This window comes from Sander lucioperca, chromosome 12 (genome assembly GCF_008315115.2).
Source record: "Sander lucioperca isolate FBNREF2018 chromosome 12, SLUC_FBN_1.2, whole genome shotgun sequence".
Taxonomy (NCBI): domain Eukaryota; kingdom Metazoa; phylum Chordata; class Actinopteri; order Perciformes; family Percidae; genus Sander; species Sander lucioperca.
The window spans coordinates 21119823-21144822 of record NC_050184.1 but is presented as its reverse complement, the minus strand read 5'-3'; the positions used below and the strand labels follow the sequence as shown (position 1 = coordinate 21144822).

Here is a 25000-nt window from a genome sequence, read left to right as displayed (position 1 = left end):
ATGTGTCTAACACGGCTGCTAATGTTAGCTAGTAACACTGTTTATATGTGTCTAACATGGCTGCTAATGTTAGCTAGTAACATTGTTTATATGTGTCTAACATGGCTGCTAATGTTAGCTAGTAACATTGTTTATATGTGTCTAAGGGCCCTGACACACCAACCAGACGGCCGACCGTCGGCAGAAAAGTCAGTCGAACTGATCAGTCGGGTCCCGAGGTCCAAAAAATTCCTCAGAACACACTGAGGCGACGCCGACTTGAGCGTACGCTCTGCGCGTGCGCGAAACGTAATACGTCTCCATAGCAGCAGGGGGCGCTGCTCTGTATTGTTTCAATTAACAGTCTGATTATTTCCCAGAAAATGAAAACCGGCAGCTGATTGGACAAACGTGTCACATGGTTCTTTTTTCTCCGGAAATTCACAGCCAGGCTGTCATGGCGGCTCGTTCAGAATACGATCTCATATTGTACCAAAATAGTTCTGTAGTTGAATCTGTCTTCATTTCAGATTGACAAAGGTCAGTTTAAAAGATTTTCGCCAGATTTTGAGCGGCTCATCCGCTCCCCATTTCCGGGTGAGTCCCGACTGCCCTGTCCCCGACTGAACATGTTGGGTCGGCCCAAATGAAGGCCGATGGCTCCTCGGATGGCCGACGGCACGGGACACCCCGAACAGACTCGAGTCACCGACCTCGCCAGACGGCCCGACGCCCGATTATCGGGCTGGTGTGTCTTCTCTCTAACACGGCTGCTAATGTTAGCTAGTGACACTGTTTATATGTGTCTAACATGGCTGCTAATGTTAGCTAGTAACATTGTTTATATGTGTCTAACATGGCTGCTAATGTTAGCTAGTGACATTGTTTATATGTGTCTAACATGGCTGCTAATGTTAGCTAGTAACATTGTTTATATGTGTCTAACATGGCTGCTAATGTTAGCTAGTGACATTGTTTATATGTGTCTAACATGGCTGCTAATGTTAGCTAGTGACTCTGTGTATATGTGTCTAACATGGATGCTAATGTTAGCTTTTGACACTGGTTTATATCATAGACATATATAATGGACCAACATCCCGTGTCTCTGGATGGAGACCAGTGAAGGATATTAGAAGCTCTTTCCCGGTGATGGCTGAGCGTTACTGAGCAGCCTCCAACTGAGCTTGAAGACGTAGATGTGACGTGAGCAACCTGTCTGAAAGTTGGAAGTCTTCTGGTAGCTGTGCCAAGAGAAATCTCAATCATTCCCAATCTAGCAGAGACGGAGAGCGTAGGTATATGTAAGGAGATAACATAGACACAGGCTAATTATTGATCACTAAAATGATAGTTAACATTAGTAATTAAACTTAAACAGCTAATGGAAGTCCAAACTGCCTGAGAGCTTCTCCTGTACTATACGGTAATTCCTCTACTATGAGACAGTAAGTCTCGTGGTTATGACCCAATCGTTAGCCTATTTTTATAAAAACGTCTGCTACGGAGCCATAACGTGAGGTACAAGGTAATGGAGCCTTTTATACATTGTCGTGTTTCTTTAGAAATAAACAATGGACAAATAGAGTCTTTAAACTCTTCAGATGTAAAGTTATTCTCTGTCAAAGTGACGTCAAAATGAATGGGAGTCAATGGGATGCTAATGGCGGGTGATGGCTTGTTAGCATCAAAATGGCGCCATAGGAGCTACGGGTTGGTGACAGACGCTTACCCCCTTGGTTTATATGTGTCTAGCATGGCTGCTAATGTTAGCTAGCGATGTTAATGTTTTGTTGCGTTGAACATGTTTCACCAAAACAAGTTCCTTCCTGAGACTATTTAGCAGAGCCACCGTCGCTGCGTCCGGAGCTTAGCGCCGCCCAAGATGATTGTGATTGGTTTAAAGATATGCAAACAACGCAGAGCGTTTTTTTCTCCTTTCCCAGAATGCATCTGTGGTGAAGCCAGACCTTCCTCTACAGCGCTGATACAACCACAAATAATACAAAAAAAGCTCAGAGACTCTGATGATGAAACACCGACCTTCACTTAGGACACACACAGACACACACACACACACACACACACACACACACACACACACAAAGACAGACATACACACACACACACACACACACACACACACACACACACACACACACAGACACACACACACACACACACACACACACACACACACACACACAGACACACACAGACAGACAGACACACACACACACACAGACAGACACGCATGCACGCACGCACGCCCGTACACACACACACACACACACACACACACACACACACACACACTCTATTCCAGTTTAATCTGTTGGGTGATGAAGTATTCAGGTTCTATTTCAAACCAAAGTCAAGATCTGACCTTTTTCTTCCCTTCTCCTCCCTCTTCCTCTTTCCTCTTCATCTCCTCTTTTCACCCTTCAGAAACAGAAACTGTGTTCTGCAGTTCTTGATGATGTAATTCATCTAAATAAATAGGATAATAATAATAATAATAATAGCTAACTTTATTTATTCAGCACTAAGTGACAAAGTGCTTTACATGAATATAGATTGATGGGAGCAGAGAATAGTAAGTGATGGTTGTTCTCACACACATATACAGACACACACACACACACACACACACACACACACACACACACACACACACACAAACACACAGTGACACACACACACACACACACACACACACACACACACACACGCACACAGACAGACACAGACAGACAAACATACACACAGACAGGTAGCACACACATATGATTTCTTTGTTGTTTTTATATTAATAGTTCAATTATTTCATTTAAAAAACTGTGTTCATGTGCAAAACATATATATCCAGTTTGTAAATATTAATTATGTTTGAATAAGCTTCTTCATTCAGGTCGTGTCGAGAGAAAACCACAGAAAGAAATCAGAGGGGGAAAAAAATACTACACTGGGATTTAATCGCTTTTAATAGTCCCCACAGAGAAACTCAGAGCTGTAAATGAACGCTCCATCTTTTTCTTTTCTCATCGTCGTTACATCAGGGGGATATTTCACTTCATTTAGAGCTGGCTTTATTAATAAAAGCTGCTGGCTTTGATTCTCTCTGCGCCTTTAATTCTCCAGCTGCCTCCCCTTTAATACACTGAGCTTTTTCTATTTAATCCCCAAATGAGAAAGAGAGAGAGAGACAGAGAGAGAGAGAGAGAGAGAGAGAGAGAGAGAGAGAGAGAGGGAGAGAGAGAGTGAGAGAGAGAGAGAGACGGAGAGAGAGAGGGAGAGAGAGAGAAAGGGAGCGGGAGCGAGAGAGCGAGGTAGAGAGAAAGAGCAATGTAGAGAAAGAGAGAGAGCGACATAGAGAGAGAGAGAGAGAGAGAGAGACATAGAGAGAGAGAGAGAGAGATGGAGAGAGAGAGAGCTACATAGAGAGAGAGAGAGAGAGAGCTACATAGAGAGAGAGAGAGAGACAGAGAGAGAGAGATGGAGAGAGAGAGAGAGAGAGATGAGAGAGCGAGAGAGAGACATAGAGAGAGAGAGAGAGAGAGAGAGAGAGAGAGAGAGAGAGCTACATAGAGGGAGAGAGAGAGATGGAAAGAGAGAGAGAGAGAGAGAGAGCTACATAGAGAGAGAGAGATGAGAGAGCGAGAGAGAGACATAGAGAGAGAGAGAGACAGAGAGAGAGCTACATAGAGAGAGAGAGAGAGAGAGAGAGAGAGCTACATAGAGAGAGAGAGATGAGAGAGCGAGAGAGAGACATAGAGAGAGAGAGAGAGACATAGAGAGAGAGAGAGAGAGAGAGATGAACGGAGTCAGATTAGTGAAGCGAAGCTGAAAATGAAGCTGAATTTGTCTCCTCAGTTTCCTCTGGATGTTTTGTCTCTCTTCCCGTTTGTTGTTCTCTGTCTGGATGTGAATCGATGAGTCGATGAATCGATCGGCAGCTGCAGCAGAAACAGAACAAAGTGGAAGAAAAGAAAAAGAAGACGAAGAAGTGGATTAATTTGTGACCTGTTTTTTTTTTTTTTTTAATCCTTGTATCTTTTCCTCTCGGTTGAAATGCGGTGAAGTTGTCTGTTGATTTGAGGATCCGATGAGGATTTAAAACCGACAGGAAACTGATCAAACTGCGCCGATCGATTAAAAAAGATGATTGTCGGTGTTTGGAGCTGAGAGGGGAAACGCAGCGGAGATGTACGAGGAGAGGCACAAAAGTAAGAACTGACCCTGTTTGTATCCACAGCAGAACAATGTGAGGATTTATTTGATTTTTATTTGTTTTTATTGCGTTATATGATAGGGACCATGCATATTTATGAACATTGTTGTTTAAAAAACACCATGTAAATATGCCAGAATTAGTAAAAATAACTACTTTTCATCTGTAGACCCTATATGCAGGTGACATGACTAACTAATACAGCACTCATTCACTATAAATATAAGGTCCCATGGCATGGAGATTTCACTTAATGAGGTTTTTTTAACATTAATATGAAGTATTAATATACAGTATTAGGGGACCACTAAGGTCTATATAAAGAGTCTTCAGATACAGTATTAGGGGACCACTAAGGTCTATATAAAAGAGACTTCAGATACAGTATTAGGGGACCACTAAGGTCTATATAAAGAGACTTCAGATACAGTATTAGGGGACCACTAAGGTCTATATAAAAGAGACTTCAGATACAGTATTAGAGGACCACTAAGGTCTATATAAAAGAGACTTCAGATACAGTATTAGGGGACCACTAAGGTCTATATAAAAGCATCCAAAAAGCAGCATGTCATAGGACCTTTAAAAGGTACACATAATGGTGACATATACATTGACAAAACAAACAAAACAAAACAAAAATACCTGACAAAGACATTATTCATCCACCTCTATACTGCAGTATGCAGTATCAATTTAACAGTGACAGTGTATGGGTGATATGTGTATAAATGTATATTTGATCTCCCGTGCAGTCCGACCGTGACTTCTTATTCTGTCCACAAAGCATCCCGGACTTAAACTTATCCTCAGATCAGAGCTATAGCAGAGACAACAGAGGTGCTATCCCTGTAAACATTTAGTTTATTCAGTTGTAATTACATAAAGAAGAGATGCTGAAGTCTTTACAGAGAATATACAGCCGACCTTTTCTCTCCACCTGATGAATCTCTGTGAATAATCAGCTGCGTTTCAGTGTTCAGGTGAAGTTTATTTTATTTAGGGATGCACCGAATCCAGATTTTTGGGGTTCTGCTGAATACCAAATCCACCGGTTAAGATTCTGCCGAATCCGAAACCGATCTATCATTTTCCCAATTGCTGCATGAATGGCTTTGGCTCGTGGGTGATCTGAGGCCCATTGTTTGTTCGGTGTAGGCCAAAGCTGGTAATGGTCGTCGTTTTTAACATTGACTGTCCTTCCTTTGCCGTACCTGAAGTTGCTGCATTTTGGCTGCTGTCTGTAGATTCCTTCATGCACAAATCGTATTCCTCCGGATGTTTCATACCAGATGTTGTAACAGCGGTGATGTTGTGTATAGTTTAGGGTCCTCGCCACCACCAGACTAATCAGCATTGTAGATTGAACATGTAGCTGGACTTGAATGGTCTTCTTTTGACTGAAAGTTCTGCCAAACATCACTTTTTCTGCTTACCAGTTCCATTTCCACTTTCTCACAGCCTGCTGCATTAAACGCTCCACCTACGTAAACACCTTCCCGTAATCAACGGCGCCGTCATTACGTCGACCAGCGTAGCGCGTGGAGTGCGAGCGTAGGGTTCGGTTCACTGGGAAAAAATTCTAAGGTTCAGCAGAAAAAGCTCAATATTCAGTCGAATCCAAAGCTGAATTTGGTGCATCCCTGATTTTATTTGATATTAACATTCCAGAAGCATCAGAATGAACATACATTTATGCACAAGGAGCAGATACAACATCTGTCCACTGGAGGCTTCGATATCCCTGATTAAAGAAATTCTTAGCGGACCAACACGACTAATTGTTGAGCTGATTTAATCTGTAGTTTCTCCACAAAGAATCATGTAAAATTACCACTTTATTGATTTATTTTTGACAGGACAGCTGAAAACATGAAAGGGGAGAGAGAGGGGGGAATGACATGCAGAAAAGGGTTGCAGGTCAGAGTCGAACACGCGGCCGCTGCATCGAGGAGTAAACCTCTATATATGGGCGCGCGCTCTACCAACTGAGCTATCTGGGCGGCCAAATTACCACTTTAAATCTTGTGTTTACCAGAGATGGAAATAAATCATAAAAAAAATGACTTATCGACTGAAGTAATCTTAGTCGACTAAGACCAAAACAACAAGGGAGCCTTTCATAAGTTAGCGCCCCCTAGTGGAGGCAGGAAACACGTCCTTATATCTAAAGTCTAAAGTCGCGGCTTTAAACACGTCGTTAACGTTGTGAAACATACAGGAGAGAGCGGAGTTCACTTCCCGGGGAAAACTAAAGACTTTCACCCAGGAAATGCGTGTTCCTTAGGAGTGTTTCAATCCAAACCACCATCCTTTTCCTAATCTTAACTTGTGGTTTTGGTGCCTAATCTTAACGTTCGTCACAGCAAAACGTCATATTTTGTGGACAAAATGTAACCGTAATGTCCGCCGAAACAACCGTCAGCTCGCGGTGCTCTGTACCCAGCTCACAGTCACCTATTCTCGGGTAACTGAACCACCAACTACCGCTGAGACAACGGAGGTCTGTAGCAGCTTAAAGGAACACGCCGACTTATTGGGACTTTGTCTTATTCCCCGTATCCCCCAGAGTTACATAAGTCCATACATACCCTTCTCATCTCCGTGCGTGTTGTAACTCTGTCTGACGCACCCACCGCTAGCCTAGCTTAGCACAGATCCTGGAGGTAACTGGCTCCATCTAGCCTAGCTTAGCACAGATCCTGGAGGTAACCGGCTCCATCTAGCCTAGCTTAGCACAGATTCTGGAGGTAACTGGCTCCATCTAACCTAGCTTAGCACAGATCCTGGAGGTAACCTGCTCCATCTAGCCTACTGCTCCCAATAAGTGACAAAATAACGCCAACATGTTCCTATTTACATGTTGTGATTTGTAGAGTCACAGCGTGTACAAATAACAAGGTCACATGACACACAGCCATCTTCTAACCGTAAACATACTGGGAACTATATTCTCAGAAGGCGAAGCACTGCTACTCTCTGCTCCTCAGGTGCTGCGAGCAAATCACTCCGCCCAAGTAGCAGAAGTAGCAGTATGTAGAAGTACATACATATATACATGTATACACATACATAAATAAATATACAGGCACATACTGTACATATACACATGTATACACATACATAAATATATACACAGACACATACATATATACCTGTATACACATACATAAATATATACACAGACACATACATATATACCTGTATACACACACATAAATATACACAGACACATACATATATACATGTATACACATACATACATACATACATACATACATATGCTCATGTACATATGTGTAAGTAAAATAGTAAAATAAAAAGATAATATAAATAATACGGTCATCCTTTGCTCTCCTACATTTACAATATTTCATTTTTTTGTGCTGGAGTGCGGATTCATCGCTCAGCGGACTGCGTGTTAAAGCACAGACATGTAGTCGCAGGCCTCTTAACCTTCAAGTCTTTCATAAATGGTAACCTACCTGCTTTTATCTTTCAGCCTAGCAACCACAGCACCAGCTTTACAAATCAGATTAATTTAACTGTCTTTGTATGCACCCTGGGCATGGAATGAGCTGCACAACATCATTACCGTAGAAGAACTACTCCCTTCTTTGAATAGTATTAAAGGTCTTTTACAAACTGCCCTGAAGGAAACATGTTGCTGTTTTACATAACCCTTGACGTTGGGTGGAATTTGTTATCACCATAGCCTGTAAAAAATAATGGACAAAGCTTTTTCAACTACTAAAATGACGTAAGTGCAAATAAGAAGTCATTCTCTATCAACTACCACCCCAACCTTCCTCTTTATGCAAAATTTGGGGCTCTTAAGGTATAAGTTGTCACCTCACTTCGTCGTTTGCTCTTGCAACATGACTACAGCCGCAAGAGGTCGCCGCCTAACAAATACGTATACGTGGGTTATGAGCTGCTTGCATAATCGACCCATACGGTTGTTTTCTGGATGAGGACAGGCTGTTATTGACACATGACAAATCCATTTCTGAACAAAGTAGTCTGAGGGCCCTATTTTAACGATCTGAGTGCACGGCGTGAAGCGCCTGGTGCAGGTGCGTTTAGGGCGTGCACAAATCCACTTTTGCGCATGGTTCTAAAGGGTTGTACTTAGTGTCTTCATTAATCAGAGGTGTATTTTGGGCGTAACATGCAATCAACCAATCAGAGATCATCTCCCATTCCCTTTAAAAGCCAGGTGTGTTTGGACCTTGGAGCATTGCTATTATGATGGAGGATTTGCACCGTAATATTTTTATTTGCAATCTTCTGCATGTGTGTGTGCTGCTGTGCGTCCCTGTGTGTGTAACAAGCATAGTGTGCGTGTGCTGTGCACGAGCCTAGGAGCATTTTACTAATGCTCTGTTAAAATAACAATGAAATGCTGCGTTATTGACTTTAGACCAGGTTTTTGTTGGTCAATGGTGCCATCACTTCCCGCTGCCTCAAGATAGCAATACGCCCAGAATGCACCTGAACACACCTCCCTGTAAGAACAGCACGCCCAGAATGCACCTGAACACACCTCCCTGTAAGACCAGCACGCCCAGAATGCACCTGAACACACCTCCCTGTAAGACCAGCACGCCCAGAATGCACCTGAACACACCTCCCTGTAAGACCAGCACGCCCAGAATGCACCTGAACACACCTCCCTGTAAGACCAGCACGCCCAGAATGCACCTGAACACACCTCCCTGTAAGAACAGCACGCCCAGAATGCACCTGAACACACCTCCCTGTAAGACCAGCACGCCCAGAATGCACCTGAACACACCTCCCTGTAAGACCAGCACGCCCAGAATGCACCTGAACACACCTCCCTGTAAGACCAGCACGCCCATGGGCCGCAGATGGGCGCAGGTGCATTTGCCATTTAAACGACGCGGGTGCTGGACGGGAAATTGACAATTGCGAAGGTGTTTGCGCTGCGCCAGGTGCAAGATAGGGCCCTGAGTATGAATGGATGGATCAAACAAACACTAGTCTATATGGACGACCGTACATTTACGGGATAGTTCCGTCGGATGTCCCTCACTTTCTGCTTTCTTTGAGTTAACTTTAAACTCCGGTCGCATCGAGCAACATTAACCGGAACCTCTGAGCAACGTTATACGCTGAAAATGTCAAGTTTTGAAGAACATTTGGATCGTGCAACAAGGCATGCCTGCCAGGGAATGATTGTAAAGATTTACAAAGAATATGTTTAGATGCCCTAAACTTTGTAAATGGGACTGATTGGTGGGATTGCTGTGGACGAAGTGCACACGGAGATACACTGATAGATAGATAGATAGATAGATAGATAGATAGATAGATAGATAGATAGATACTTTATTGATCCCCAAGGGGAAATTCAAGGTCCCAGTATCTTAAAGACATCACACACAACATACACATACATCATAAACAGGATGATCAAATAACAAATAAAAAACAAACAAATTCACATGAATAATATGGACAATAAAAGAAAATACACTAAAGCAACTAAATAACAAATCCACATGAATATACTAAGGAATGTATAAGCATGAGACACTTGCAGTGACAGGGCAATTATATTGTGCATAAGGCGCTGCGTCGGGAGTTTAGCGCCACCCAAGACGAATGTGATTGGTTTAAAGACATGCAAACATCCCAGAGAGTTTTTTTCTCCTATCCCAGAATGCATCTGTGGTGTAGCCAGACCTTCCTCCGCAGCGCTGTGGCTGTGTGAGACTAAATAAACACAGGACTTTGACCCAGGAGACCGCTGTTCGTCCCCACTTGAGTAACGTACGTAATGTACAACAAATATACTGAATTGTTTTAGACAACACAAATGCTTGCGTAGCTGGCACAAGCTGTGTGTGATATCAACATATATGACATTATTATTGAGTATTGGCATAAGTGAATGTCACGGGGGCAACAGTGTCTGGACTTTTTTTGAAAAAATGTATATATTTTTGTCCACTGTGTAAGTTATAATGTTTATTTATTCACAGTTTCACTCCTAATATATATGAGAACTATTTTAGACAGGAGATTGGCTTCGCTTTTGTTGCTGTGTGTGTGATATCAATACATATCTGTGAGATTAAATTTCCATTTTATTTATTTATTTGTCTTTAAGGTCCTGCAACCTTTTTTTTTTACAGTCAAGTGACCTCACTGCAGCACAAATATTGTTATAGCCCAGTTTGTCCTGAAAAAAATGGTGTTCATAGTAGAGCTGTAACAGAGACTTAACAGTTCGGCCCGACAACGCCCGAGCCCGGCAAGTACATTTTGATTGACAGCTTTTTAAAAGCCCCCAACATTATTCAAATGTGCACACACACACACACACACAGCTCTTTTGCCTTTTGTCAAGAACGAGTAATTTATACATTTTTTAACATCATGTATTCGTGACTAACGGAGGCTATCGGCAACTTGGAAGTTGGAACAAAGAAATAAAATAAGTCCTCCAGAGGCCAGCCTCCGTTTCACCTCCTCAGCATCCATTTACACGCTAATCGAAACGCATCACCTGACCGCTCATTTACCGCGCAACCCAGAGCACGAGCCCAAGCCCGGCCCGTGTAAAATTATAGAAATTAAGACCGAACCCGCCGGGTGCTATTGGGTTCGGGCAATGATCTTCAGCTCTAGTTCATAGCTTGACTTTGGACAACAGGGTTGATGTTTTACAAGCTTTTTTAGAAAATAAAATCAGACGGACCAGAGGTTGTCAAAAATACTTTAGGGCTCAGAGCGGGGGTCTTCAACGTTTTTTGAGCCAAGAACCCCGGACCCCTCTAACTGAAAGAGAGACGGAGCAGGGACCCCCTACTACATACATTTTATAAAATGAAGTTGCATATTAAAGTGGGCCTACAATAATGTGTAGGATGGCCTCAAGCCTTTATACATACCTTTATAGTGCATAAACTAAGCTATTAAAATAATAATTGTTGGCATGATTTTATAAATCATCTTTTAATGTTAAACATACATGTGGCCCAGTGAATCCTCAGGATTAACTGTATCTGTGGGTGGCTAGCTTAGTGACTACTTAACCTATAGGCCAGCAAGCCTATCATCAGTGGGGATTTATATTTGCTAATAATATGTTGGAATTATGTTTAGACATTTTAATTTTTTTGAAAAAAACTTTCAAAAATTGAAAATAATTTGGTGCCCCCCCCCTGCAGTGACTCTGAGGATCCCCTAGGGGTCCCGGACCCCCTGTTGAAGATCTCTGGCTCAGAGGGTTATAGTGGCCATATTATGCTCATTTTCAGGTTCATAATTATATTTAGAGGTTATATCAGAATAGGTTTACATGGTTTAATTTTCTAAAAACACCATATTTTTGTTGTACTGCACATTGCTGCAGCTCCTCTTTTCACCCTGTGTTCAGGTCTCTGTTTTAGCTACAGAGTGAGACCTCTCACTGCTGGAACATCTTTGTTGGCAGTCGCACATGCTCAGTAGCTAGGTAAGATCACATGCTCAGTAGCTAGGTAAGACCACATGCTCAGTAGCTAGGTAAGATCACATGATCAGTAGCTAGGTAAGGACTACATGAGCTAGCTAGCTGTTTCTCCAACTTCAGTAGTATAAGGCAGGATTAGCCGGGAGACTTCTTCTAGATGAGGGCGCACTTCCAACTTTGTGTGGAATACCTGCAGAACAGGGACATGGAAGTAGTTCTTTTGTAGATTAGGGTGAACTAGTGTGTGTTGTAGCAGTGGTTTGCCATTCAGAACAAGCTAGCATGCTATGGTTAGCCCCCTCGTCTCGGCTAGTGACGTAGAAAGCCGTGCAGATTTTGACCAGCTCACCCAGAGACTGAAGGCAGGACACATTCAGAAACCGTATCTCACTCTAAACAGCATGGATGGTTTTTTTCCAAGTATGTATGTGTGTGGAAGCGCCAGAGACACAAAATAACTCCCCAAATCTCAGAAAAAGTGATTTTTTTCATAATATGGGCACTTTAAAGAAATGCCAATAAACCAGAGCACGTTTTTTTCCCATCCTGTAATGCCGTGTGGACTAGCCAGACCCTCCTTCACAGCGCTGTGGAGGAAGGTCTGGCAAAGCGAGACTACTAAAACCATAACTGACAGGACTATCAAAATAAGAGCTTATTTGTTGTTGTCTCCCAGTCAGCAGGTACATGCCTCTGTCCCTATTAGATGGAGGCTGTTAACTCCGTCCTGACTGAGGTCAAAGGTCACAACCTTAATTATTTAGAGAACAACTCTTGAGTTTAATCCTCCTGATCCTGACGTGAGGATCAGACTTTCCTGCTTCGCTGAATTAAGATGGCCCCCGCGGACCTTCTGATAACGTTGTCATGGAAAATGAGCATTAACACACGTGACATCATCGGTTACCGTGGCAGCAGTTAATCCCCTCTTTTGTCCCATCCTTGAAACTGTGGTCTTATTTTAACTTTATCTGAACCTCAGAGAAACCTTTTCAATGTGAGGTACTACAGAGAGGAAGTCCTTTATTTCAACTGATCACATGTTTTTTTTCATTGATTCCTCAGAAGACAATAATCACACACGGACGTTGTGAAAAGGATAAAGTGAATTTAGAAAGGTCTAGCAGTGGACTCAGATGGATGGGTGTCCTTGAACTGGTGGTGCAACGGACTATAGCTGATCCGTGGTCCGTACGTGTGAACCGCAAAAATTCAACACGTTCTCACACTCATCTCGTAAAATATGGACGCTTGGTCAGGTGCCTTTGTCGTTCTTATTGACGCTAAAAGTGTCCTTTAGCGCTATAAGTAAACGCGCTTGGTCGGGACTACTGCCGTCCCTTTAGCGCTATAAGTAAACACGCTTGGTCGGGACTATTGCCGTCCCTTTAGCGCTACAGTAAACGCGCTTGGTCGTGGCTATTGCCGTCCCTTTAGTGCTATAAGTAAACACGCTTGGTCGGGACTATTGCCGTCCCTTTAGCGCTACAGTAAACGCGCTTGGTCGGGGCTATTGCCGTCCCTTTAGCGCTATAAGTAAACGCGCTTGGTCGTGGCTACTGCCGTCCCTTTAGCGCTTGAGGTAAACATGCTTGGTCGGGACTATTGCCGTCCCTTTAGCGCTATAGTAAACGCGCTTGGTCGTGGCTACTGCCGTCCCTTTAGCGCTTGAGGTAAACACGCTTGGTCGGGACTATTGCCGTCCCTTTAGCGCTATAGTAAACGCGCTTGGTCGGGACTATTGCCGTCCCTTTAGCGCTATAAGTAAACGCGTTTGGTCGGGACTATTGCCGTCCCTTTAGCGCTATAAGTAAACGCGCTTGGTCGTGGCTACTGCCGTCCCTTTAGCGCTTGAGGTAAACACGCTTGGTCGGGACTATTGCCGTCCCTTTAGCGCTATAGTAAACGCGCTTGGTCGGGGCTATTGCCGTCCCTTTAGTGCTATAAGTAAACGCGCTTGGTCGGGACTATTGCCGTCCCTTTAGCGCTATAAGTAAACGCGCTTGGTCGTGGCTACTGCCGTCCCTTTAGCGCTATAGTAAACGCGCTTGGTCGGGACTATTGCCGTCCCTTTAGCGCTATAAGTAAACGCGCTTGGTCGGGACTATTGCCGTCCCTTTAGCGCTATAAGTGAACGCGCTTGGTCGGGACTATTGCCGTCCCTTGTGACGCAGTTATGTTTAGGAAAGGGTCGTGGGTGGGCGTACGGTTCTGTGACACGCGGGAGGAAAGAAAAAAGCGACTATAGCAAGCGTGGCAAGCGGGATGTGAACCCCGCTCTCCTGGGTGAAAGTCCTGTGTTTGACCAATCCACCCCCCCAACCAACCTCGTTACGCGGAAATTCGCCCTTACACACTACTTGCTAAATGCGTTATACAAACACGCCGAAAGACGCCTTTTTCGTCACATCAGACGCTGACAGCCACTGTCCAAACGTCCTTATTTTACGAGTTTTCAAAAAAAGGTAACTTGGATGGTTCACTACAACGTTCTTCACAAGTTAAATAAATGATCAGTCCAATACTTTTATTGAATTTGGGGTGTTTTATTCAATTTTATAGCATTGGAAAAAAAAAATGATTAAAGAACGTTGAAAAAAGTGACAAAAATGTCGGGAAAAGCTTCTTAAACATGGGGAAAAAAATACAAAAAACAACAAAAAAGTGACAAAAAAACATCGGAAGTAGTGACAAATAAACTTGGTTAAAAGTGTTGAAAAAGATGACCAAACGTTGAAAAAACCCATTTTAATTTTGACTGAGAAAAAAAAAAAATTGCATGGTCGACGGGAAGACAACACAAGGGATAATAATAGTGTGAAATAAATCTACTAATAACTACTACATTGTGTAATTTTTTGAGTTGATTCTTAGCATTTTTTTTCAGAATGAGGTTGATTTTTCTGAGCTTTCGCGACGCGAATAAAGACATCAACCAATCACGTTGTGTAGTTTATTGATGAGGATCATCATACAACAAAACGGAGGCTGCTGTCCAAACCACAGACTGTAAAGACGGCAAACTTTATTACTCCTTTCAACCATCTGAAAGGCAGCGTTTACCCAAGGGGGTGAGCCTCTCTCCACAACGCGTAGCTCCTATGGCGCCATTTTGATGCTACCAAGCCATTACTTCCCGTTAGCATCCCATTGACTGCCATTCATTTTGATGTCACTTTGACAGAGAATAACTTTACATCTTAAGAGTTTAAAGACTCTATTTGTCCATTGTTTATTTCTAAAGAAACACGACAATGTATAAAAGGCTCCATTACCTTGTACCTCACGTTATGGCAATTACCGTATAGTACAGGAGAAGCTCTCAGGCAGTTTGGACTTCCATTAGCTGTTTAAGTTTAATTACTAATGTTAACTATCATTTTAGTGATCAATAATTAGCCTGTGTCTATGTTATCTCCTTACATATACCTACGCTCTCCGTCTCTGCTAGATTGGGAATGATTGAGATTTCTCTTGGCACAGCTACCAGAAGACTTCCAACTTTCAGACAGGTTGCTCACGTCACATCTACGTCTTCAAGCTCAGTTGGAGGCTGCTCAGTAACGCTCAGCCATCACCGGGAAAGATCTTCTAATATCCTTCACTGGTCTCCGTCCAGAGACACGGGATCTGGTGGTCCATTCTTATATACAGTCTATGCGTTTACCAGACTTTCTTTCCGTTCTTACCTTTCACAGTAAAAGCCCTAGAGATATGCTACACTGGCTTCCAGAGGGAATTAAATTCACTGAGTATTTCGCTAAAAGGAAACCCATTAAATAGCTTACAGTAGCTTTTCCTGCTTCGGGGGGAGACAGGGTTGGAGCTAATTTTAATCCCCGTCAATCCACTCAGCAGCCGGGGAAACAAGACTGGATATCTCCAGTGGTTTTGAGGAGCTGCAGCATTTATTTGTGCGCAAACTGCAGACTCTAGCTGCTGTACAATCATTCGATGTCTTTACCGCTAAACGCTAACTCTCCTCTGGTCCGACAGCTCTCTCGTCCACTCACACTACATTTCCGTCACTTACGTTAATTAATTGTTTAATATTCATTAGTTAACATGTCATTTAGCTGACTCTTTCATCCAAAGCGACTTATAATTTCTATATATGTCAGAGGCCACACGCCTCTGGAGCAGCTAGTGTCTTGCTCAAGGACTCAGTGGGAATCGAACCCGGGTCTCCCACACCAAAGGCACGGGTCATATCCACTGCTCCATCACCACCCACCACTTCCTCTCTCTCTTCAGCAGCTAAATTCAAACTGTCCCACCAACATGGTAGATGAGCTGGCGTGAATATACACAACTTTTATTGAAAACTGTCGCAAATTCGCATCACTGGAGGACTTGTTGGCCATTTTAGTCCTAAATGTAACCCTTTAACTTCTGCACAGCTGATATCAGACGATAATATTCAAAGGGATGATGACGTATTGATCGGGCTTCAGTGTTTAAAAGTGCTGCTGCTGTGAGTGTGCGATCTGAGCAGTGAAGAGGAAGAAACACTGCCCCAACATTCACTAAATGAACTGATGACCTTCCAGCTGGACCAGGCTGCAGGGCAGCGTGACACACACACACACACACACACACACACACACACACACACACACACACACAGACACACACACACACACACACAGACACACACGCAATGACACACATACACACACACAGACAAGGCAGTGAAAAGTAGAAAGTTAACAAGGCGGATGCAGGGTTGTGTGCGAGTGCTTTACAAACACACACACACACACACACACACACACACACAGACAAGGCAGTGAAAAGTAGAAAGTTAACAAGGCGGATGCAGGGTTGTGTGCAAGTGATGGGATGCCCTGCTTTACAAACACACACACACACACACACACACACACACACACACACACACACACACACACACACACACACACACTGTCTCAACTCATTGTCATGAGGATGTGAGTTGACTCGGGATAATTCGGGGATAATTAGTCGGTTCTTGTCGTCCTGCGGGTGAAGCAGCTCCTCCACAGGAACAAACAACGTGACCCTGAGTCATGTGAGCTGCACCTCCTGCGTTACGTGGAGATACTTACCCTACGCCGAACATTTCTGGGTTCTCCTTTGTAAACAACATGAAGGGCCCTATCCTGCAACCAGCGCAGCGCAAAGCCCGACGCAACTGTCTTTCCTAGTTTAAGTCCGACGCAGTTGTCAGTTTCCCGTCCAGCGCCCACGTCGTTTAAATAACAAATACACCTGAACCCATCTGTGGCCCATGGGCGTGCTGGTCTTACAGGGAGGTGTGTTCAGGTGCATTCTGGGCGTGCTGGTCTTACAGGGAGGTGTGTTCAGGTGCATTCTGGGCGTGCTGGTCTTACAGGGAGGTGTGTTCAGGTGCATTCTGGGCGTGCTGGTCTTACAGTGAGGTGTGTTCAGGTGCATTCTGGGCGTGCTGGTCTTACAGGGAGGTGTGTTCAGGTGCATTCTGGGCGTGCTGGTCTTACAGTGAGGTGTGTTCAGGTGCATTCTGGGCGTATTGCTATCTTGAGGCAGCGGGAAGTGATGGCACCATTGACCAACAAAAACCTGGTCTAAAGTCAATAACGCAGCATTTCATTGTTATTTTAACAGAGCATTAGTAAAATGCTCCTAGGCTCGTACACAGCGCGCACACTATGCTTGTTACACACACAGGGACGCACAGCAGCACACACACATGCAGAAGATTACAAAATAAAAATATTACGGTGTAAATCCTCCATCATAATAGCAATGCTCCAAGGTCCAAACGCGCCTGGCTTTTAAAGGGAATGGGAGATGATCTCTGATTGGTTGATTGCATGTTACGCCCAAAACACACCTCTGATTAATGAAGACACTAAGTACAACCCTTTAGAACCATGCGCCCGGCACACGGACCCTTTTTACCGCCGTCAAACTAGCAAAAAGTGGATTTGGACACGCCCTAAACGCACCTGCACCAGGCGCTTCACGCCGTGCACTTACATCATTAAAATAGGGCCTGAAATGTTACCTGCCAAAGCTTTCCAACCGTGGTCAGAAAGCACAGGGGAGACACTTTGTTTCTCCGTCTCCACCGCCGGAGTCGGCACTCGCTTCGAAGCCAATCATTTCACTCTCTCACTCGCTCTACCACACACAAACATACATAGCGGCTCTGCTATTCTCTAGAGGAGATGCACTACAATGACGCAGACACACCGGCACAAGTATAAATCTCAGGCCACTTACGTAGACTACGGCGAAAGCTCTGCGTAAGTAGGACTTCAGTAGGACTCCCAGGCTTGAAAGCGCTGTGTTTTATGACTCACCGGTCCACCCCGACCTCATCCCTACGCGGTCCACAGTGTTTCAATGGGGTGCATACAGCAAAACATACAATGCTTCACTTTTCATAGCTATATTTTCGCAGACTGATCTCATGAAATGACGTATGTACGACATGCCAATTCGTATGCCATTGTTGCCGTGTTATCAAGACGCATAATCGCTTTTTAGCGTGTTTATCAACGCCGTTTGGCCTCCATTGACTTACATTACCTTGTGATTGCGTGTGAATTGACGCCGTAGTGAGTAGTATGAAAGGGCGAAAATATGCATAGGGAGGATGGTCGGGGGGGAGGATGGGTCAAACACAGGACTTTCACCCAGGAGACCGGGGATCGGGTCCCGCGTGTCACATTTCCTAAACCCAACCGTAGCTTTCTTCTCACGATAACAAGCCAAGAGGCGTGTATGTTTACGTCTGCTGTATACAGCGTAGACATACACGCGGATAGCTCAAAATGCGTACGGATAACACGCCACTTGGAAAGTGGGCGTGTATGTTTACGCTAAGTCATGATGTCACGTTGACCACCGACTGTCAAAATAATGGACGTATAGCAGCATCAGTTTGCGGCCGTTTTGTAGACTTCAGTTTTGGCAATTTGGACAGTGCTGTTTAGGGTTGCAATGGCGCCGCGCAAGTAGTATGAAAGGGCGAAAATCCGCATAGGGAGGTTGGTCGGGGTGGAGGATGGGTCAAACACAGGACTTTCACCCAGGAGACCGTTTCCTTTGTGTCCCGCGTGTCATGTTTCCTAAACCCAACCCGTCCGCTGTATACAGCGCTCAAACTGCGTACATTTAACACGCCACTTGGCTTAAGAAAGTGGGCGTGTATGTTTACACAAAGTCATGATGTCACGTTGATTTTTTTAATGGATGAGAACAGCCAATGGCAAAATTCACCTGAATTTGGCGTGTGGTCGGGTGGTAATTTCAGGCCCTCCCACTGACTTTGAATGCATCGTCAGTGAGGCCACTGATCTCACTGAGTACCTCTCTACACCTAAATGTAAAAACAGCTGGACACAACCGCAAGGCATTGTGGGAAACAAGAAATCTAGGAAATCACTAAATGAGAGAGACAAAAAGAGATCATCATCATAATCTCGCTGTGCGGTCCATCACTGGGTTTATGTGTGTGTGTGTGTGTGTGTGTGTGTGTGCCTGTGTGTGTGTGTTCATGGTCCTCAGGTACTAACACATAAATCACGGCCCAGATCACTCACACACACACACACACACACACACACACACACACACACACACACACACACACACACACACACACACACACACACACACATCTAGGTCACAGCTGTTCACTACAATTTTTCTGTTCTCACTTCCTCTGGAAACGGTCACATCTCTCCTCCTCTCGTTTCTCTCTACTGTCATTCTCATTCCTCCTCTTTGACCTTAATGGGAAACTTGAAGTCGAGGAAATAAGTGAAGCAGAAAAAACACAAATCAGCAATCTTACTAAGAGACTTCCTCTGAAGTACTCCAATCCTAGCCTGACGTGGTCATACTCAGATTCTAGTCAGAATATGAGTCTGATACTTCTCCATAGACCTCCACAGTCCCACCCACAGCCGACTCCGGAAGTTAAAATCCCATTGATTTTCTCCATAAGGATTTAGAATATCAGCTATAATTTCTAAACCATCCCATAATGTCTCAAACATCCCATAATGTCTCAACCAACCCATAATGTCTAAACCATCCCATAATGTCTACACCATCCCATAACATCCAAACCATCCCATGTCTAAACAATCCCATAATGTCTCAACCATCCCATAACGTCTCAACCATCCCATAACGTCTCAACCATCCCATAACGTCTCAACCATCCCATAATGTCTAAACCATCCCATAACGTCTAAACCATCCCATAATGTCTCAACCATCCCATAATGTCTCAAACATCCCATAATGTCTCAAACATCCCATAACGTCTAAACCTACTATATATCTACTTATGTCTAAGAAAAGCTGAGCCCCCCTCCTCCGAAACCGAAGTTGAGGTAACTTTCTCTAACTTTCTTTTTTGATACAGAGGAGTTATCAGCACTTATACGTTTCTCCGCCATGTTTCGTTCATAAAATAGTGATGCCGTGGCGGCAGGAAAAACGAGGATGATAGCAGCTAGCAGCTGACCTGATGACAGCAGGGTCCCAGGTTAAGAGGTCCCGGAGGTTTGGCCTACTAAGTAGCCTGCCTACAAGTTTAAGCGAGAACAAAAATACATAGTTTTTATACAGACTTTTATATACATTATATATTCTAGTGTAATATCATAATTTGTTTAACATGTGCAAATATTTTTTTTTTACCTCAACCTCAAACCAGATAAAGACTTGCGCCCCCCCCATGTGATCTTTGCTGCCCCCCTTAGGGGTCCCCGGACCCCAGGTTGGGAACCACTGGTCTAAACCATCCCATAACGTCTAAACCATCCCATAATGTCTCAACCATCCCATAATGTCTAAACCATCCCATAATGTCTACGTGGTTGTAGAAGCTAGAAGTCCGTATGAAATCAACCTTGTTTTAAGAAAAACATGTTTTATCTGCGATTTAATGGAGAAAAACTACACTACCCACAATCCTAAGCGCAACAGCAACGTCTCTGATTGGTCCAACTTGCTGTTACCATAGAAATGTTTACCGTACCCGCGACTTCTTCTACCATTGAAGTCAAGGGGGTAAGCTTCGCTTCAGAGCTCGAATCTCCTATGGCGCCATTTTGATGACTTTGTAGCATTAAAATGGCGCCATAGGAGGTTCGCGGTCCGAGGAGAAGCTTACTCCCTTGTCCGTCACGAGGATTTACGACACTGCACGAATCACGATCAGTTCCATGCTTCTGACGTTAGCCTCCACCGGGAAGCTAACGTTAGTTTAGCTAACAGCTAATTCGGCTAACCGCTAGCTGACCGCTCTTAATTCAGTCTAAAATAACGTTAACTCAAACTTAACACTGGGTAAAGCTGTCTACAGCTGACGTAACAGCCGTTATATATGTTAACGGTTATTTTCAGGTTTATTTTGAGGGTCTTTTAAAGTTATTACATGCTGTCTCAGCTAGCGGTTAGCCGAATTAGCTGTTAGCTAAACTAACGTTAGCTTCCTTTGTTCAGTGGTGCGTGGTGGTTTATGGGATGAGTAGTTCCTTCGCTCTGAGATGACGATATGTACACAGTGTTGTACCTTTGACTTTTTTTGAATTTTCTGTTCGTTTTTTCACTCAAAATGATACGTTGTATGCGTATGAGTTACGTCCCATCTGGTTAGCCTAAGGCACGGTCTAAAACTCTTTATTTACGGATTTTTCCAGACGTCTATGGGAAAAATGAATGGGAATTTTACTTCAGGAACCCAAGGTCTCTCGAACGAGGGGCGGGACTGTTGAGGTCTATTCATCTCATAGCTAGTTGTCATGGTTACAGACTTAAAACTCTTTATATAAGCAATTTTTGATACGTCAATGAAACAATTGAATGGGGAAAAACACTTCCGGAGACAGAGCCGAAAAAAAGTGGTCCCGCCCCTCGTCCGAGAGACCTTGGGTTCAGGAAGTAAATTTCCCATCATTTCTCCCATTGACGTCTGAAAAATCCGTATATAAAGAGTTTTAGACCGTGCCTTAGGCTAACCAGACAGGACGTAACTCATAAGCATACAACGTATCATTTTGAGTAAAAAAACGAACAGAAAATCCCAAAAAGTTAGCTACTCATCCCATAAACCAGCACGCACCATTGAACAAAGGACGTTAGTTTAGCTAACAGCTAATTCGGCTAACCGCTAGCTGAGACAGCATGTAATGACTTTAAAAGACCCTCAAAATAAAACCTGAAAATAACCGTTAACATATATAACGGCTGTTACGTCAGCTGTAGACGGCTTTACCCAGTTTTAAGTTTGAGTTAACGTTATTTTAGACTGAATCAAGCTGTCAGCTAGCTGTTAGCCGAATTAGCTGTTAGCTAAACTAACGTTAGCTTCCCGGAGGAGGCTAACCTCAGAAGCGTGGAACCAATCGTGATTTGTGCAGTGTCGTAAATCCTCGCGACGGATCGTGCAGGCAGCAGAGATCGGGTACTGACACCCCCCCCCCCTCCTCACCAGCATGAGTTCCACCAATCAGAGGCATCACTGTGGGATTGTGGAATTGTTCAGGATTGTGGGTAATTAAGTACTTCCAAGACATCGCGAATAAAAGACATTTATCTCAAAACAAGGTTAGTGCCCCATGATTTGTGGCGTCTATATGAGCATATACAATCGCTGAGTCATGTCGTAGCTGGTTTTAAGTCTACCATCGACGGTTACCATTTTATGGCTTATACTCCAATTTGTCAATGGAGAAATTGCATTATATTTTTACTTCCGGAACCCGCTGTGGGCGGGACTGTTGAGCTCTATTTTGCTGTGATTATGGGGCATGTTTCAACTGAACCAGGAAAGAAAATGCCTCTGCACTCATTGGATAGACCTACAACCAATCAGAGCAACGGAACTCAACTCAACTGTCAACAGAACTCAACATCAATGAGACGAGACGAGAGAAAGTTTGTCTCCATAGCAACCACTCTTTGCACTTCCGTCCTAACCAAGGGGGTAAGCCTCTCCCCACAATGCATAGCTCCTATGGCGCCATTTTGATGCTACCAAGCCATCACCTCCCGTTAGCATCCTATTGACTGCTATTCATATTGACGTCACTTTGACAGAGAATAACTTTACATCTGAAGAGTTTAAAGACTCTATTTGTCCGTTGTTTATTTCTAAAGAAACACGACAATGTATAAAAGGCTCCATTACCTTGTACCTCACGTTATGGCTCCGTAGCAGACGTTTTTATAAAAATAGGCTAACGATTGGGTCATAACCACGAGACTTACTGTCTCATAGTAGAGGAATTACCGTATAGTACAGGAGAAGCTCTCAGGCAGTTTGGACTTCCATTAGCTGTTTAAGTTTAATTACTAATGTTAACTAGCATTTTAGTGATCAATAATTAGCCTGTGTCTATGTTATCTCCTTACATATACCTACGCTCTCCGTCTCTGCTAGATTGGGAATGATTGAGATTTCTCTTGGCACAGCTACCAGAAGACTTCCAACTTTCAGACAGGTTGCTCACGTCACATCTACGTCTTCAAGCTCAGTTGGAGGCTGCTCAGTAACGCTCAGCCATCACCGGAAAAGAGCTTCTAATATCCTTCACTGGTCTCCGTCCAGAGACACGGGATCTGCTGGTCCATTATATATATGTCTATGCAAGCTACCTGAACACTGAAAGAGACTTCCTCTGAAGTATTCCAATCCTTTTACTGCAGTTAAAATACTAACGTTAATACCACACTGTGAAAACAATCCACTCCAAGCAAAAGTCCTGCATTCAAAATATAACTGAAGTAAAAGTGTGTATGTTGCAGTACAATGTTCCCTGTCACCTAGAAACCTTTTAGTAACCAAACCATACCACTCTTTGGAGCATAACATATTTCTAAATGAACGTACAATCTACTTCTAGATCAACAACAACCGATTTTACACTCAAAGTAATTTAGTCTATATCCACTACGTTCCACTTCCGCCGGATCACGCTTTTTTTTCAGCTGGATGTCTGTCCCCTTCCTCTTTCTTTGTGTTGGCGCCATAGACTTTATAATATTAATGGACAGAGCATGTGTGACGTCACCCATTGGTTTGTGGAGATCTGCTGAGTCGTCTAGTTTGCCGTTACGAGCGCAGCCATCTTGGTTGCGGATGTGACGATTTTAGGCAAGAGGGAGGAGTGAAGGAGGAGCCTTTACACTCTACGTTACGTTACACACTTTCACTGGCAATCACATCATAGCCACGCCCTAAAACACCCCCAGCTTTATCGCCGATTTTAAAATCAATGAGACCATAATTCATTCTGTGTTGCAGAAGACTTACAGCGCTGTAAAGGAAGGTCTGGGGATGCGAGACTACATTCAAAGTGACAACTACAGCTACAGCATTGCTCAGGAAATATGAAATACAATTTAGAAGCTGTAGGTTGAAAGTAATCGCATCTTCTCTTTCTCGATCTTTGTCTGCCTCCAGGTGCTGGTCGCAATGGCTACACCAACGCAATGGATGGGGAGGAGGGAGGAGGTGAGGGTGAGGAAGAGGAAGAGGGAGGAGAGGGGGATGGAGGAGGAGAAGGAGGAGAAGGAGGAGGAGAGGAGAGGGACCCCGAGTGGGATGAAGAGCTGGACGGAGAGGAAGGGGAAGTGAGGATGACGAGAACCGACACGCTTTACTCTACAACGAGTTCGACCGGGACACAGAGGAGGAGAGGACAACACGCTAAGAAACAGGTGAGACAACATGCTAAGAAACAGGAGAGACAACACGCTAAGAAACAGGTGAGACAACACGCTAAGAAACAGGAGAGACAACACGCTAAGAAACAGGTGAGATAACACGCTAAGAAACAGGTGAGACAACACGCTAAGAAACAGGGGAGACAACACGCTAAGAAACAGGTGAGACAACACACTAAGAAACAGGTGAGACAACACGCTAAGAAACAGGAGAGACAACACGCTAAGAAACAGGTGAGATAACACGCTAAGAAACAGGGGAGACAACACGCTAAGAAACAGGTGAGATAACATGAAACTTTAACTGATAATGATAATAATGATGATGATGATGATGATGATGATGATGATGGTGATGATGGTGATGATGATGATGATGATGATGATGATGATGATGATGGTGATGATGATGATGATGATGATGATGATGATGATGGTGATGATGGTGATGATGATGATGATGGTGATGATGATGATGATGATGGTGATGATGATGATGATGATGATGGTGATGATGATGATGATGATGATGGTGATGATGATGATGGTGATGATGGTGATGGTGGTGATGGTGATGATGGTGATGATGA

At 43.8% G+C, this 25000-nt stretch overlaps 1 protein-coding gene across 1 annotated transcript in view; it reads left to right on the top strand.

Annotated features, from left to right (window-relative positions):
* The first annotated feature begins 4011 nt into the window (after positions 1-4011).
* The window catches only part of cacna1fb (calcium channel, voltage-dependent, L type, alpha 1F subunit), a 102485-nt gene continuing 81496 nt past the window's right edge, over positions 4012-25000 (top strand). Inside the window, exons 1-2 of the mRNA XM_036008089.1 lie at positions 4012-4205; positions 24148-24404. Coding sequence (XP_035863982.1) covers positions 4184-4205; positions 24148-24404 — 279 coding nt within the window. The 5' untranslated portion in view covers positions 4012-4183. The remainder of the gene's footprint in view (positions 4206-24147; positions 24405-25000) is intronic.